Source organism: Acartia tonsa, chromosome 9 (assembly GCF_053477335.1).
Source record: "Acartia tonsa isolate MP-2025a chromosome 9, ASM5347733v1, whole genome shotgun sequence".
NCBI lineage: Eukaryota > Metazoa > Arthropoda > Copepoda > Calanoida > Acartiidae > Acartia > Acartia tonsa.
The window spans coordinates 41,632,496-41,648,009 of record NC_137268.1 but is presented as its reverse complement, the minus strand read 5'-3'; the positions used below and the strand labels follow the sequence as shown (position 1 = coordinate 41,648,009).

The following is a 15,514-nucleotide window of genomic DNA, read 5'->3' as shown; positions in this document are numbered from 1 at the left end:
CAAATTGGTCCAGTGGTTAGCAAGATATTTTGCTACAGACACAAACAAATTTGTTGATTTGACATAATAAAATTTTCATCTTAGTAGTATTGACAAGAAGTTTTATCCTAATAATAATCTTCAGTAAAGGAATTTTTTACTTTGCAAGCCAATGTAAAAAGAAAAACAACAGTAAATTGTTTGTGTGTCCATCCATTTCACACGTAGAGTGAAAGAAAACAAGGATGACAACATCCATAAAAGCGAAGCACTGAAACGGTAGGAAAACGGACATTAACACTTGTATAGTGTCAGAACTGAATAATCATAATATAAATGTATAAGAGTCAAAGCAAAATTGTAAGTAAATTTGTTAAAAAAACTGCTTGATTCAAGATAATGTTTATGGACATACTTACATTTTTATGACTTGATTATAGAGTTGCTTCGCTTACTACATTATACTTTGTTGTCCCAGGAATCAATAGACCAAAAATCAGATCAATCGGATGATTAGATCACATAAAGTTTTGTAAAATAATCAACATGATTAAAATGGACGTACGGACATTTTGGTGATGATTATAGAGTTGCTACGCTTTCTAAATCGTACCTAACTATTAAAGGAATCACCATGCAAAATTTGAAATCGGTAGGACAATTCTAACATGCCTAAATTAACGAAAAAAGCTATCCGTTACGGACGGACGGACGGACGTACGGACGGACCTACCCTAATTATAGAAAAGCTTCGCTTTAAAAAAGTCCATATTTGGAAATTATAAAAACATTTGCACTCCTAAGATAGCCATTACCTCTAAGGGGACACTCAATGGATACAACTTTTTTCCAGAAATTTAGAGTGATTGATTATTATTGAAAAGGTAACTTAATCAAAGGTTTTGGTCACCACAATTTCAACCTTAACATTTTTTTTATATTGAAAGATATATTTTGAATTATTGCACATTAATATCAGTTGGAAATTTTGGATCTACTGCAGTTCACGGTAAAATATTGCTAGTAACCAATATTGCTAAAAAATCCATGAATTTTAAAGGCTGTTAGCTGCCAAAGGGCTGAACGTACAGATCATGCCCGCACACTGTTTTAAGCGGCATAAGAAGGCCTACAAAAAATCTGAAATAGCCATGAATCAATAATGCAAAATTATCTCGCAGTGCAGAGAAATGCGCGAGAAAGGTCTATTTTACGCGTTTTTTCTTCAGTGAAGCTTTCCCTGTGCATCATTGGATCTTGGCTATTCCAGATTATTTGTAGGCCTTCTTATACCGCTTAAAATGGTGTGCGGGTATGATCTGTACGTTCAGCCGTTTGGCAGCTAGCAGCCTTTAAAATTCATAGATTTTTAGCAATATTCGTTACTAGCAATATTTTACCGTGAACTGCAGTAGATCCGAAATTTTTTTTTAGTCTGAAATTTTTTTTAAAAGATAGTATAGTGTTCCTTTTATATACTTAAATAAATACAGATCTATTTATGGTAAAATGTACTAAAAATAGTCTATTGAAAAATATTTGTATACAATACTGAATTATTTAATAATAACTAGCGGTTTTGCCTCTAGCATTTAGAAGGGAAGGAAATAAAAATGGTCTAAAACCACTTCAAGACTTTAATCTGAAATACAAATTAGACTAAAACTATCCCAGGACCTATGTGAAGCTTCCCTAAAATGGAAAACCGAACCGGTTAATTAGTTATAGAAATCTTATGCTATAGACAAAAACCCTTACTACTTAATATTATAGGATTGTATTTAAAATCATATTCATTTCAGAAAACAATATGTAAAAATATAAAATTGAATTAACTCGCTGGTTAAATACAAGTTGACACCAGCTATACGCCAGTGAAAAAGTGAAAATTCAAACAGGTTGTTGACGTGAAAACAAAGTTGTTAATAAACCGCGGCATTTAGAGCTTAGTTTGAAAATCTAGTTCAAATTTTGGTCGTAAGATGTCCCGCAGGGCTAGTGTGTTTGCCCGCCAGAACCCTGGTAGGAGAAGGGTTAGGTTCCCAGATGAGATTGTTTTTGAAGAGAGCATTAAGGTAACCTATTAAACTTCTACTGTTTTTTCCATTTATTTGTGTTTTATATTGCATACAAATATAGTTTAAGTAACAATTTTTGATTTCTACCTTTTCACCCATTCAAACTTTCATTAACGCTTTATCGTCATATGCAGAGAAAACTGAATTTTATTCTGACAAACAATTCTATGTGAAAATTTCCCCTCAACCCAGTTCCCTTTTTTCTCCCCATCTTACCCACTTCCCTTGCAGTAACACCAAAAAAACAAGTTTTACTCCAACAAAATATTTAATCTTCGCCAATTTAAAATGAAATTAATTGGCTAAATAGCAGCCCCTGGTCATATGAATTGTCATGGAGACCTCTAAAATGATAGTCTCCAAAACGTTAGTTTAAATGTATGTTAGTCCCATATTTTGATATTTGAGTAGTAGCCAATATTTATTGGGTTCCCTTTTTTCGGAAAAAAAAAATGGAAAATAATTTCAAGTCGTTAAATGAAGTAATATAGCAGGCTACGGAATCGTTAAGGGGGCGATGTAAGGGGAAGGCCTGTTTTCCCGATTTATATCTTGGGTGGGGTGTGACTCCCTACTACATCCATTTACTGATCTCCACTGATTCGTGTAGGTTTGGAACAAATTTGGTGTAACTAGTTTACAGACATTGAGAGACACCAATTTAGATGATCTACTAACAATATTTTGCTTTTCAGGAAAGCGATGCCGAGGACATTATGTGCCTGCTAAGACGGGCATCTGTTGATATTGATGTTGACCGCATTAACATGGCGGGTATGACCGCTTTACACCAGGTAAGATTATAATTTATAGAAAAAAATACATTACTTTACCTAATCTTTTAAAAAGTTTAACAAAGACTATTTTATAAGAATTAATTAAAAAGATATACCGGGGGAGGGTACATCTTAGGGATCTAAAGGGATATGACAATGGCCGATAAATTGATATACTTCATCAATGATGATACACAAAATTACCCCTGTATTACAATTATTGGTTGAAACGTTTAGACACACAACTTACTGAACCAATTAATCCAAGTTCCCAAAATTGGCAAGCCAACGAACAAGAAAATTTTATTATACAACTTTGGGGACTACTTCAATAACTAGTCTAAAATCTCCTTCATCCCTGGCGTATCTAGTTAATTATGAAACTTTGCCTTTTTATCCAGCTGAACTAAATGTTAACAACATCCTTAAAAGCGAATCTTTTAAAAAAGAAGGAAGGGAAAACGAACAATATCTCTTGTAGAGTGCCAGACTTTAATTAACTGAAAATTAATCTGAAATTCTAAACAAAATTGAACATAAATGTGTTTCAAAATTGAGTAAATACCGGATACTGTATAAGGACATACTTGTATTTTTAGGATTTAATTATAGTTTTTGTCAAATAAAAGTTTTAAAATCGGCATGGTTTTAATGAACGTACGAAAAATCTGAAAACGAGTAAGAAGTTGCTACGCTTCCTAAATCGTACCTAAAGTTTGAAATTGATAGGACAATTCTAACATGTTAAAATTAATGAAAAGAACTATCCGTTACTTACTTACAGACGGACGGACAGACAAAGTAAATTATAGAAAAGCTTCGCTTTAAAAAGTAAAGCACATACAGTACAACTACACAAGGTGTCGAGGTACATAGAGTCCATTTAATCAGTATGTAACAATAATTTCCAATATCTGTAATGTACTTTTTACAGTACACAAGGTGTCGAGGTACATAGAGTCCATTTAATCAGTATTCAACAATCATTTCCAATATGTTTTCTCTACTTTTAGTCCATGTTTGTCAATTGAACTAGTAGCTTAGATAATATCTAGAATAAGAGATATAAGTTTTCCGGAATTGTAATGTAGGGAGTAGATTTGAAATCTGCATCAAATTTTAAGGATTTTTTATAAAATTCCTTTTTTTGTAAAATTCTTTATCTAAAAGCGAAAATACATTTTAAGTTAATTAATTTTGACCAATAGGATAGGTGGATTTTAAACTATCTGCGCTCTAATTGGTTGAATGATGTACGACATCCAATCACAGCGCAGATTTTTTAAATCCACCAATCACAGATGCCAAAATTAATTAACTTAATTTGTATTTCCGCTTTTAGATAGAGAATTATACAAAAAACGAATTTTATAAAAAATCCTTAAAATTTGATGCAGATTTCAAATCTACTCCCTACATTACAATTCCGGAAAACTTATATCTCTTAAATTCTAGAAAGATAAATGTACAATATTCCAGCTTATACCAATAACGAAATTAATTCGGAAATAAATCACGAAACCTATACGTAGTTTTAGCTGTCGTTGGGGGGGGGGGGCAACACATCGTACAATTGACGACCTCTCCATTTGCCCCCCAAATATTATTTTAGATTTATTTTACTTGTTGGTTATACCTTATACCTGAAAATATTCACCCCTGTATCTCTCTATTTAAAGTACATTATTTGCAGTACAATAATCTAAATAAAATGTATTGGTCCAGTTATTAGACTAGCACAGACTTAATTGGCATTTATGCCTTTTCTTGCCAAAATTATTCAGATACAAGTTACAACCCTCAGATAGTGGTCATATAGAATAACTATAATATTTGTATTGAAATAGCTAAAAATTCAATTTACATTCAAACAATTTTTCATCAATATGCATTGGACCACAACAAAGCTTTCCTGCAAATTGAGTTCATATCGAAATCTTATGGGATATACAAACATTCATCCTATTTCTTTAAGTTATAGGATTTTTGAAAGTGAAGTTTTTCTATAGTTGGGGGTCTGTCCAACTCCGTATCTTCGTCCGTTAGCTTTATTCGTTTATTTAGACATTTTAGAATTGTCCTACCGATTTTAAACTCTGCATGATAATTCCTATTACTGTTAGGAACGATTTAAAAAGCGTAGCAACTCTATAATCCCTACCAGAATGTCCGTAAGTCCATTTAAAACATGTTGATTTTTAACCTTTTTATTTTTTTCGTGCGATATAATTATCCTTTTCCTCTGATTTTTGGAATACTGATTCATGTTACAACAAGGTACAACTTTATAGGCGAAGCATCTCTGTTTTATTCTTGAAATTTATATTTTTGTAAGAACAAAGGCATGCTTATAGTTATCTTTTTCCTCCTTCTTCTTTTATGTTTATCAGTCTAGATCTCATTTACCCTTTATAACCAGGGATTAAGGGAGGGGACAATGGGCAATTAATTCAATTTAATAATTTCCAAAGAAAGGCCATGAAATTCAGATTAATCCAGAAAATTTGGAGGAAATTGTAAAGGGATTGTTAATTAAATCTAGAAAACCATAAACTAAAAAAAAAGTTCCAAGAAAAAAAGCAATCATTCCTGCCCCTTTTTATCCTGTTTATTTCCCTTGACCCCAACTCCCTTCTCCATTTCCCTTTCTCGTCTGCTTTCAAAAAGGAGGTGGGGGAGAAGAGAGTAAAATATATTTATATTTAAACTACTCTCTGTCTGCTATATTCAAAACTAACACATTTCTTGCGCTATACCTAAACTCAGTCAGAAACTGCTAAAGTCTTGCACATTCCCTATAAGCCAGTACCCAAAGTCTGAGACTCCTAAAAATTGAATATTCGATCCATTGTCCCCTCCCCTACTCCCTGCTTTATAACCAAACTTTTAACAAGGATAGTATTATCAACATATAGCGAAATATAAAAGACAAGTGGCAGCGCCCCTATCATCCAGGGGCTATGTATTCAAAAGGCAAATGAGGGCTTGAAAAATACTTACTTATCCCAAGACGAAAATTCTGCAAATAAAATAGCCTAAAACCATCAACAGGACCACTGAAAAAGAAAGAACCCCAATAGATTTTAAGCTTCAGACAAAAAACTTACTACTATATATAATAGGTTGATGAATTATCAACCTTCATATTTTTGTGATTGCTCTTATTATTTAGTAAGTCATTTTAATTATGTGTAAGGAAAGAAATCAATTAGAAAGTATTCAAGTTAGTTTTTTCCATTGTTGATTAAACCCCGTTTTATGGTTTAAAACCTGCCTTTGACTGATTCCAAACAATTCTGGAAGATGTGGATTGAACGACCCAGTCGTTTACGAGATCTAAATCCGCCATTCAAAAGTATAGTATTAATTAATGATACAAAATGCCTTATTTTTTTCTAAATTAAACCGAAGTACTAGATATTTTTTTGATAATCAAGTTAATATCTAACTAACTACTTGATCGAGCTCCATTTTATGGAAGCTTCACATAGGTCACTTGATTTTAGGATATATCTACAAATTTTTAGTCTATATTTAGGCCTAACCTCCCCCTTCGAATACAGAATCATTAGATGCTAGAGGCGGCGCCCCTAGTGTTCCAAAAAAGGTATTTAGAAAAGGTATCCCTATCTCACCGCTTATAACAAAACCTGGGATAGATGAAAAGATAAGTTTTTGTCCATAAGCGCGTTTTGTTTGTCGCGCAATCTTTTTGATGTCAGAGGTTTGCGTGCTTGTGCTTGTGTGCTCTGAAGCACCGCCGCTACTCTATAATTAGCTTTCTTACTTGTCTATGTACGTTCATCAAGTTTTACAAGGATGGTTTCGCCAAAGAAGTGCAGCAATAATAAGCTAATTGCATGTTTTTCAAATAATAGTTTTTTTATTGCATCGTATTTGGACACCTTTCCGCTTAAAACTAGTTTGGTTTTAATATTCGTGGAAAATTGTCTGTAATACGATGCTATACATGATTTTTCAATATGGCTGAAAACAGGTTTTAATCCACCGGATATTAATTGGTTTCGAAGCCATACTGAAAAAAGGTTGTTTGTTTGAGCTTACAAATACTAAACAAGTTGTTTTTTTGTTATCATAATTTTGTTTGTTAGCAAAAAAAAGTTATTGATATCTATCTATTGATAGATATGTATACAATATACTGATAAAGATTTAGATATGACAGATTTTAAATTGAAAATTATATATATATATACTTAGATAGAAACAGTGTATAGATTTAGCAATAGACAGAGTTTAGAGTGTTATTTTGCCTTTAGTGCAAAAATGTTATCATAGCTTATATATTCTCGACTGCTTTTTAAACGGTTAGCTTTTAAAAATATATTTAGACATGTTTGAATTATCGTATATATTCCAATTTAGTGAAGAAAGTCACTAAAAAAAATCTGACGTCATAAAACTGAGGGATGAGGAGAGGAGGAGTGGAAAAAAAAGAGATGGATAATCCCTCATTTTAATGACTCCACATGCTGATTTGTTTTAGCGACTTTCATCACTTACGATTTCAAACTTTGCATGATGATTACTAAACAGTTAGGTACGTTTTAGTAACTCTATAATTAAGTCCCAAAAATGAATAAGTATGCCCTTAAACAGTATCCTTTAATTATGCAGTTTTGCAACAAGTTTACTTACAATTTTGTTTAGACTGCTTATTTAGTTCTAACAATTGTCAATGTTCTTTTGCCCTATAATTTAGGAGCTTTGCTGTTATGTTGTTTATATAAGAATTCTAAATATGCATTAAAATTAATATTGATTAAAAATGTCTAAATTAGCTCTAAAAAAGTGTATGATATGTTATGTTTATTGATTCTAGCGTGTATAGATTTAGCCTTACCAGAGCCAGCTATAACTTTATGGATTAGGATAGGTGTTCTTAACAAATATTAGAAAATAAATAAGGCCTCTAGGGGCGTAGCCTCTAGACAAGACTAAATATGTACAGTCACCTAAACAAGTTATAAAGATACAAGTTCTTAAAATCAAGAACTTTACTGTAATATTTTGTTTTGAAAATTCTAAATTCTAGTTTTTTTTAATCTCAAATAAGATAACTTTTTATCTCTATTTCTATAAAATATTTGATTTTAAGAGTTAGTACAAGCTGTGTATTGTATATTATATAGTATAGAACTTAAAGAAATAAATCATATTTTTATGTATCTGTTTAGGGGTTCGGTTCTTAAAAAGTAATGGGCCATATTTAGTATTGATATATATTTGTTAAAATATTCTTATATCATCAGAAAATCTTTAAAAGCTGTATGTTTGATTTTTCAACATTTTTCAACATTTTGTATTTTACTTTTTTTAAATTCAAAGTTGTAACTGTTCTTATGAGATTCTCAGATTCAAAATTTTTTAAGAACCCGCCTCTGATATCAGATACCATAATTGATCATGTTGGATTTGATTTCATTACCAGATATTGCCTATTATACTCTGTTTTATTGTGGTAGATAGATAGATATCCAGATAAATAGATTATATATAGATAGAGAATATCAATATAATGTTTTTGCGTTCTTGATAATCACATATACCATTTTATGAAATATTTTCTATCGTGATATTATTTTTATAAATAAAAAATAAAGCTTACATGAAATTCCCTTTTAAAGCCGCAAAATAGCCTATAATTGGGGTCTTATTGAGAAAAGTTCACATACTATAAAGGCCAGGGGACGTCAGCCACTCAAACAGTAAAAAATTTGGAGCGATGTTTAAAAATGGTCCTAATTTTTTTAAAGCTTCTCCATAATGAAACTGGGGAAATGTGTTATTTTTTGGCCGCTATAAAAGATAGACGGCGTTGTGCAAATTTCCTATACCGATGAGCATCCAGTACATAATTTACTTGGTCCGTATGTCTGTCGGTGATGCTACAAGTGACCAATGCATATCAGAATTGATGTGTGAATTTTACTTATTAAATTGAATTTCTGCTCTTTAACTCACTTTGTCTGTCATTTCATTCACAATGTTTGTGTTCTTTACTATTTATTATTCATTTTAAAATCACCAAAAATGGTTTAAATTGTCGGCTGAATGCGGTTAACCGCGGTTGCCAATCTCTGATAATGGCCTATAAATGTTAAGGTTTTATTTGTATATTTTCTGATCATTTATTAGGTTATTTACATTCAGCAATTTAGTTGAAAACATGTAATGTTTGTGTGTAATACTGTTTATAAAACTGCATTTTTTGCATTCATCATTTTATTTTTTTTCTTTCTAATTTGCTTAATTTTGTATTGTCTAATCTATGTTCTAGACTATTCAGCAAGGTAGTGGATTTTGGGTTGTTTATTAAACTAGTCTCCAAACGTTTTGTTTTCTTATTCGTTGGCTTAAAACTTAGCGGACATTTATTAAAATTTTATTGGTTTATTAAGTAGATTGTCCAAACGTTTCAACCACTAATTGTGATCTGCAGAAGGGGTAACTTTGTGTATCAACACTGGGGATATAAACAAATTTATCGGCTGTTGTCTTGTCCATTAGGATCTTTTAATATATTAATGCAAAGCAGAGCAGCTTCTCCATAATTAGAGTACGTTCGTAAAAGAATGACATGAATAGGAATGGATTTGGGGGGGGGGAGAAGGAATAGTTATTTCTTTCATCGTATTATAAACGGCTTTCCGCGGATATAGAAAGTACAATTATGAGATTAAAACTAGTTTTTTTAGCCCCGAGATGCCGAAGGCACCGGCTAAAAAAAACTGGTTTTAATCTTATGATTGTACATTTATTTTCTATATTCGTAGAAAGCTGGATATAGTACGATGCTAGACATAGTTTTTTCGTATGGATGAAAACCGGTTCCTATCCACCGGATTCCAATGAATACGAGAATAGTTATTTCTCGTATCGTATTATAAACGGCTTTCCGCGGATATAGAATGTACAATTATAAGATTAAAACTAGTTTTTTTAGCCCCGTGATGCCGAAGGCACCGGCTAAAAAAACTAGTTTTAATCCTATGATTGTACATTTCTATATTCGTAGAAAACTGGATATGTTACGATGCTAGACATAGTTTTTTCGTATGGATGAGAACCGGTTCCTATCCACCGGATTCGAATGAATATGAGAAAAGAACTTAAATATTATTACGCTACATGAAAGAAACCTAGCTTTATGATCCTAAATTTTCGTGGAAATGCTCTCTTTTATTACCCTAAACATCTGATTTTTGGAATAATGATTCCACGGACAATAAGGTACAATATTATAAGCAAGGTATCTCTATAATCAAATCCTAAAAATAAAAGTATGCCCTTTTACTGTGTCTGTATTTACGCAACTTTGTAAAAGATTTTCGTACAATTTTGTTAAGACGTACAAATCTGACACTCTACAAAAGTTATTGTATGTTTTCATTTTCTTCTGATTTAATAGCTTTGTGTTTATTGATGTTGTTAACCTTGTTAAAATTTAAACTAAATAAAATGTGTTTTTTTTATAACATTCGGTTAAAAAATGCCTCAAATTAAAATGTGTATGTTTAAAAAATGTTTAACCTTCGAAAGAAAGAACAATAATAAGTATTCTAAAAAACAAAACAAAAAATAATTAATCCAATTCGTGTTGGGGTCGTTTTTAATTGAATCTTTATTCTAAAGTCGGATGGGAATTACAAACCCCCCTCCCTCCCATTCTACATTTACATGATATGAAAGTAATAGGATGCCTATCTATCTGTCTGTAGCTTAAAAACTCGTTAATCGCTGGACTGATATGGGTCTCTTTGACAGTGAAGCTTCTTATAGGTCTAAGGACATTTTGAAAACTATTTTAGGGGTTGTGTATCCACTTTAGAGAAATCATCCCTGAAAAATCCACCCACAACACCCCCAAAAATATACCTTTTTTAATACTAAAACTAAAAGTTGATGGTCGCCTTCCCTCATTTCAAAGCAAAGTTGCTCAGTAGTAATATGCCTGGAAATGTTTTCAGTATTCTTGGTAATCTCAAAGATAATTTGTTTGCTAAACTCAACTATATCTCATAAAAACCTTCTCTGTTTGACTAAAGACACGTATAGCCTTACAATGTATACATATTACATATAGGCCTATTTAACTTTTACAATAACTCATGGGAAAACAGAATTGTACTTTTTTTTAAATATATGATTTTAGATTTTAAAATAATTATTTTTTGCATCGTATTAAAGACAGTTTTCCGCTAATATTAAGAATAAAATAATAAGATAAGAACTCGATTTGTTAGCCTCGAGGGGCCTAAGGACCGGGCCTAAACATTGTATTGATTTCATTTAAATAGTCGAGTAAATTTTCTGTAATACGATGCACTGCATGATTTTTAGTAAGGCTGTAAACCGGTTTTAATGCAGCAGATATTACTCGGTGGCAGAGTCTCTTTTCGTTTGCTAGCTAATTGCTTATGTTCTTTTGAAAGGAACTCAGTCGTGATTATATTTACGACGCTATTAGCAGATTTCAAAGACCCAGTACAAAATCAGGACTGGGTCTCCGCCCTGTGGGCAGATTTACATATAGCCCATGCCCCCTCTATTCTTTAATCTAAGTTTAAATAAGAAATATCTACTGGCAATTGAAATAAATGTATTTTTAGTTTTGCATTTGCAGTCAAGAAATAGTACATTATGAAATGAAATATATTCTCAGCAGTAAGCGTATTGTTGTATATATTTAAGTTCAGACGGACGTACGGACAAACTATAAAATAGAGCATTTTTGCTACTACATATGTGTCATACACAAAGACGCCATTTTTAGTATTTTTACCCCCGCCTTTATGCTATAAATACTGCTTTAATAGGCCTATTTAGGTTAATAAGATGCTAATATCCCTATATATTTATCTACCTATTATAATATTATGTTTATCTATCTATCTCACGGTATATGTCTACAAGAAGGAGGGGACATTGTTTATTACACTAGTCCCCAAAATCTTATAATAACGTTTTCTTATTCGTTGGACTTACAACATTGGGGACTTTTATTGAATTTTGATTAGTGGGTTCATTTAGTTGATAGCTACACGTTTCTAATTGTAATCTAAAGAAGGGGCAATTTTCTGTATCATCATTGGGGATAGACCGGAATTTATGGCCATTGTCTTATCCCTTTAGATCCCTGAAATGTGTATCTAACCGTCTGACACCAAACGTATTTATATATCTGAACATTAAAACCCATATTTTTTAAAGAAGTGTAGATACTCTTTAACTATATATGTCTGTCCTTTCATCCGTCCGTTAGTCTGTCAGCCTGTAACGCTAAATCTGTTTTTGTGTCTGTTATTTAAGACATGCTGCTTTTTTTTGTGAAGATATCTCCTACTAAAGAACATCCAGTATACAACTTACTTGGACCGTCAGTCATAATACAAAACACATATTTATTTATTTAGTTTCGGAATTTTCTCTCTTATTTAATTTTATGACAACTACTCTATAACTACCTTTGTCCGTTTGTCAATCCATGTCTATTTTGGTTTGCTTCTTATGGATGTTGTCATCCTTGTTTTTCAAATACCGCAAATCTATCTCCATTCATTTCACCTAATTGGATCTATTTCAAGTAGCGCGTCTACTTTACAATAAACTCTATAATCTAATTTGGTTATATTACATATTAGTGTAAATTAATAAATTATCCTTTTTTATTGATCAATATTTTATTGGATGGTTTTAGACTATTTGATTAGTAATTTAGACCTTCTTGTTTACCCTTAATACCGACCCCTTAGATGCTGGGGGAGCAGCACCAAGAATCTCATAAATTAGTAAAGCTTTTTGTCTGAATCATAATATCTTGGAAACTTCTTATCCCGTTGAGTTCTACTTTTCAGGGAAGCTCTGTAAATGTCTAAGAACAGGCTGAGGCAATTTCTTGATTTTCACTGACCTCCCAAAAGGCTAGGACTTGATTCCTGTGATAATATTACTTATTAAATATATTTTATTTCACTATTGTTATATCTGATTCCTGTGACAATATTACTGATCATTTATTTTATTTCTGGCGACCATTATTTGTTGAAAGGCCACGACTACGCAGGATCTGACTGAGTGTGTTCATACAATTTAGTCAAGTTATTTACCGCATCGTATTTAAAAACATACAACTATAAGATTAAAACTAGCTTTGTTAGCTCTGAGATGCCGAAGCCACGGGCTAACAAAGCTGGTTTTGATATTATGATTGCACATTTTATATTTTCATAGAAAACTGGCTATAATACGATACGATATATGATTTTTCCTTATGGCCTAGAACCAGTTCTAATCCAGTTGTTATTAATCGGTTTCGAAGTCATACTGGAATAGTTATTTCTCGCATCGTATTATAAACGGCTTTCCGCGGATATAGAATGTACAATTATAAAATTAAAACTAGTTTTAATCTTATGATTGTACATTTTTATATTCGTAGAAAACTGGATATAATACGATGCTAGACATAGTTTTTTCGTATGGATGAGAACCGGTTCCTATCCACCGGATTCGAATGAATACGAGAAAAGTTTTTATCGCCCCTCTGGTTGGTTTAATGCCATCGTTATATGGATAAGGAATCCTACAATTTCTACCAGGGGTTTAGTAAAATAATGTAGTAATGAAAAATGTCAGAAGGAAAATTTTGAGAGATTTGCTTGTCCTATTTTGTTTTGCTTTTTAGTGAAGGTTATCAATATTTTGGAATTATCTTTAAATATTGACTTTCTAGGGGCAAAGCTGTAGTTAATATTTAAAAGTAAAATTGAAAAATCTTACATATACACCCATCTACCTAATATAATTATTAGTTTATATGTAGCTGTTTTTAATGTTAATAATTATAAATGTATGAACACTCGGGAAGGAAAAATGCGCCTCTTTTTCGTTTCGCTGTTGAGCTGCGCATCTTTTAATGGTTTTGGGATAACTGCAAGAATAAACAATCACCAAGAGTAGCGCAGCATATACGTAACATGGCCTAGCCAACTAAATACTTATTCTATTATAAATGTATTAATAATATTCTTAGGTTATGAGGTTAACCTATCTTAAATTTTATCAATGCCATAAATAAAGTAAAAAATCCTAAAGGATAAAAAGTTGGATGATAAATTTATATACATCTCCAATGATTATGAACTTATCAATGTAATAAATATTAAAATTAAATAAGAATTTAACTTTAAAGCCATCTAATGAAAGAGCATGATTATAAAACTTAGGGTACCATAAAGTCATCGAAATTATTTTCAAACACACTGATTTATGTTACCGATATTATTTTGTACTCTCAATGTAATTTAGATAACTTATAGAGTTGCTACGTTACTAAAAAAAACACATTCTTTCTATAAAAAAAAAGATTAAGAGGGAAAGGGAAGGGCATGGAATAAATAAAAGCTTTATTATCAAATTATGCACATTTTTCTCATTTTTCTCACTAAAGTATAAACTTTGTACTTTGAAAAAGAAATAATGAGTTTTATTTTTTTTTTATCTTTTTAATATCTTAGACTCATATGAATTGTCAGTACGTACTAAACTTTTTGAAAGGTCGAGGACAAACAAGGTAGGGAGGGGACAAAAGACTTTAAATTATACTGGTACCCAAAGCTTTATAACTTAATAATTGACTCAAAACTTTGAAGTTCTGTTTTTAAAATTTAAAATAGGTAATTGAAATTAGTGTTCAAAGTTGTCAGGCAATATTTTAATCCTATTATATAAAGTAGTAAGCGTTTTTTGTCTGTCCCTAAGGATCTCGCTAACCGCTGAACCGATATTGTTCTCCTATACAGTGAGGCTTCTTATAGGTCCTGGGAAGGTTTTAAACTATTTTTGGAAAGGGTGTCTTCACCCCCTTTCCCTCCAAAAAATATTTTTTAACCCTTTTGAAACTCAAATTTAGAATGGGATGAGGTCGACTTTTCTTCCTCCTACCAGTGCCCCTAGAGGCTTCTAGGTGCGTATCCGCTAGTCTATATTATATAACATCATTTAATCACCACTTAACCCCCCCTTTCCTTGGACGTCCTAATCATTTAGGTCCAAATTTCAATAAAAGGTTTTTATTAGTCATCGGGTTTTAGTCTTTGTTAAGGGTATTGGCAACCCTTCCCTTCTTCACATCTACCCCAAATAGAAGATATGGGCGCAGCCATTTGGTTACTAAATAGTAATTTAATATAAAGGTTGATAAAGGAATGAAACATTATAGAGCTAATGCCTAAAATTTAGGTGTTTTAACATTCCAATAGATTTTTTAATCAATTTTAGCAGAAATTATCTTAACAGTTCTGCCATGCATTCCAGAGATATCTTTAGGTTTGTCATTAACATCCCAAAAATTGCAGACAACAAACTCTTTGATTTCTCCACATCTATCTTTTAGTTCGAACTTTGGTTTGGGACCAATACATTTTACCTTCTCAAACGATATTGTGCATGATATGTAACAGTTCATGGTACATTTTTTGGCCTGTACAAAGTTGTTAGTTTGATAAAGTAGTCTTGGGTTGAGATGGATCAATAGCTTTTAAAGTACATTTTTAATAGCTTTGTTCTGACGTAATTTGGGACCCCGACAACGAGCATTAACGCGTTAAACTCACAAATAATGAATGATTAAAATTGCTGGATTGTATGGACAGGAAA

General features: G+C 31.8%; 1 protein-coding gene across 1 annotated transcript in view; it reads left to right on the top strand.

Moving 5' to 3' along the window:
* Positions 1-1,785: 1,785 nt before the first annotated feature.
* The window catches only part of LOC145327546 (protein phosphatase 1 regulatory subunit 27-like), a 48,421-nt gene continuing 34,692 nt past the window's right edge, over positions 1,786-15,514 (top strand). Inside the window, exons 1-2 of the mRNA XM_080171090.1 lie at positions 1,786-2,054; positions 2,753-2,851. Of these exons, the coding sequence (XP_080027216.1) occupies positions 1,962-2,054; positions 2,753-2,851 (192 nt within the window). The 5' untranslated portion in view covers positions 1,786-1,961. The remainder of the gene's footprint in view (positions 2,055-2,752; positions 2,852-15,514) is intronic.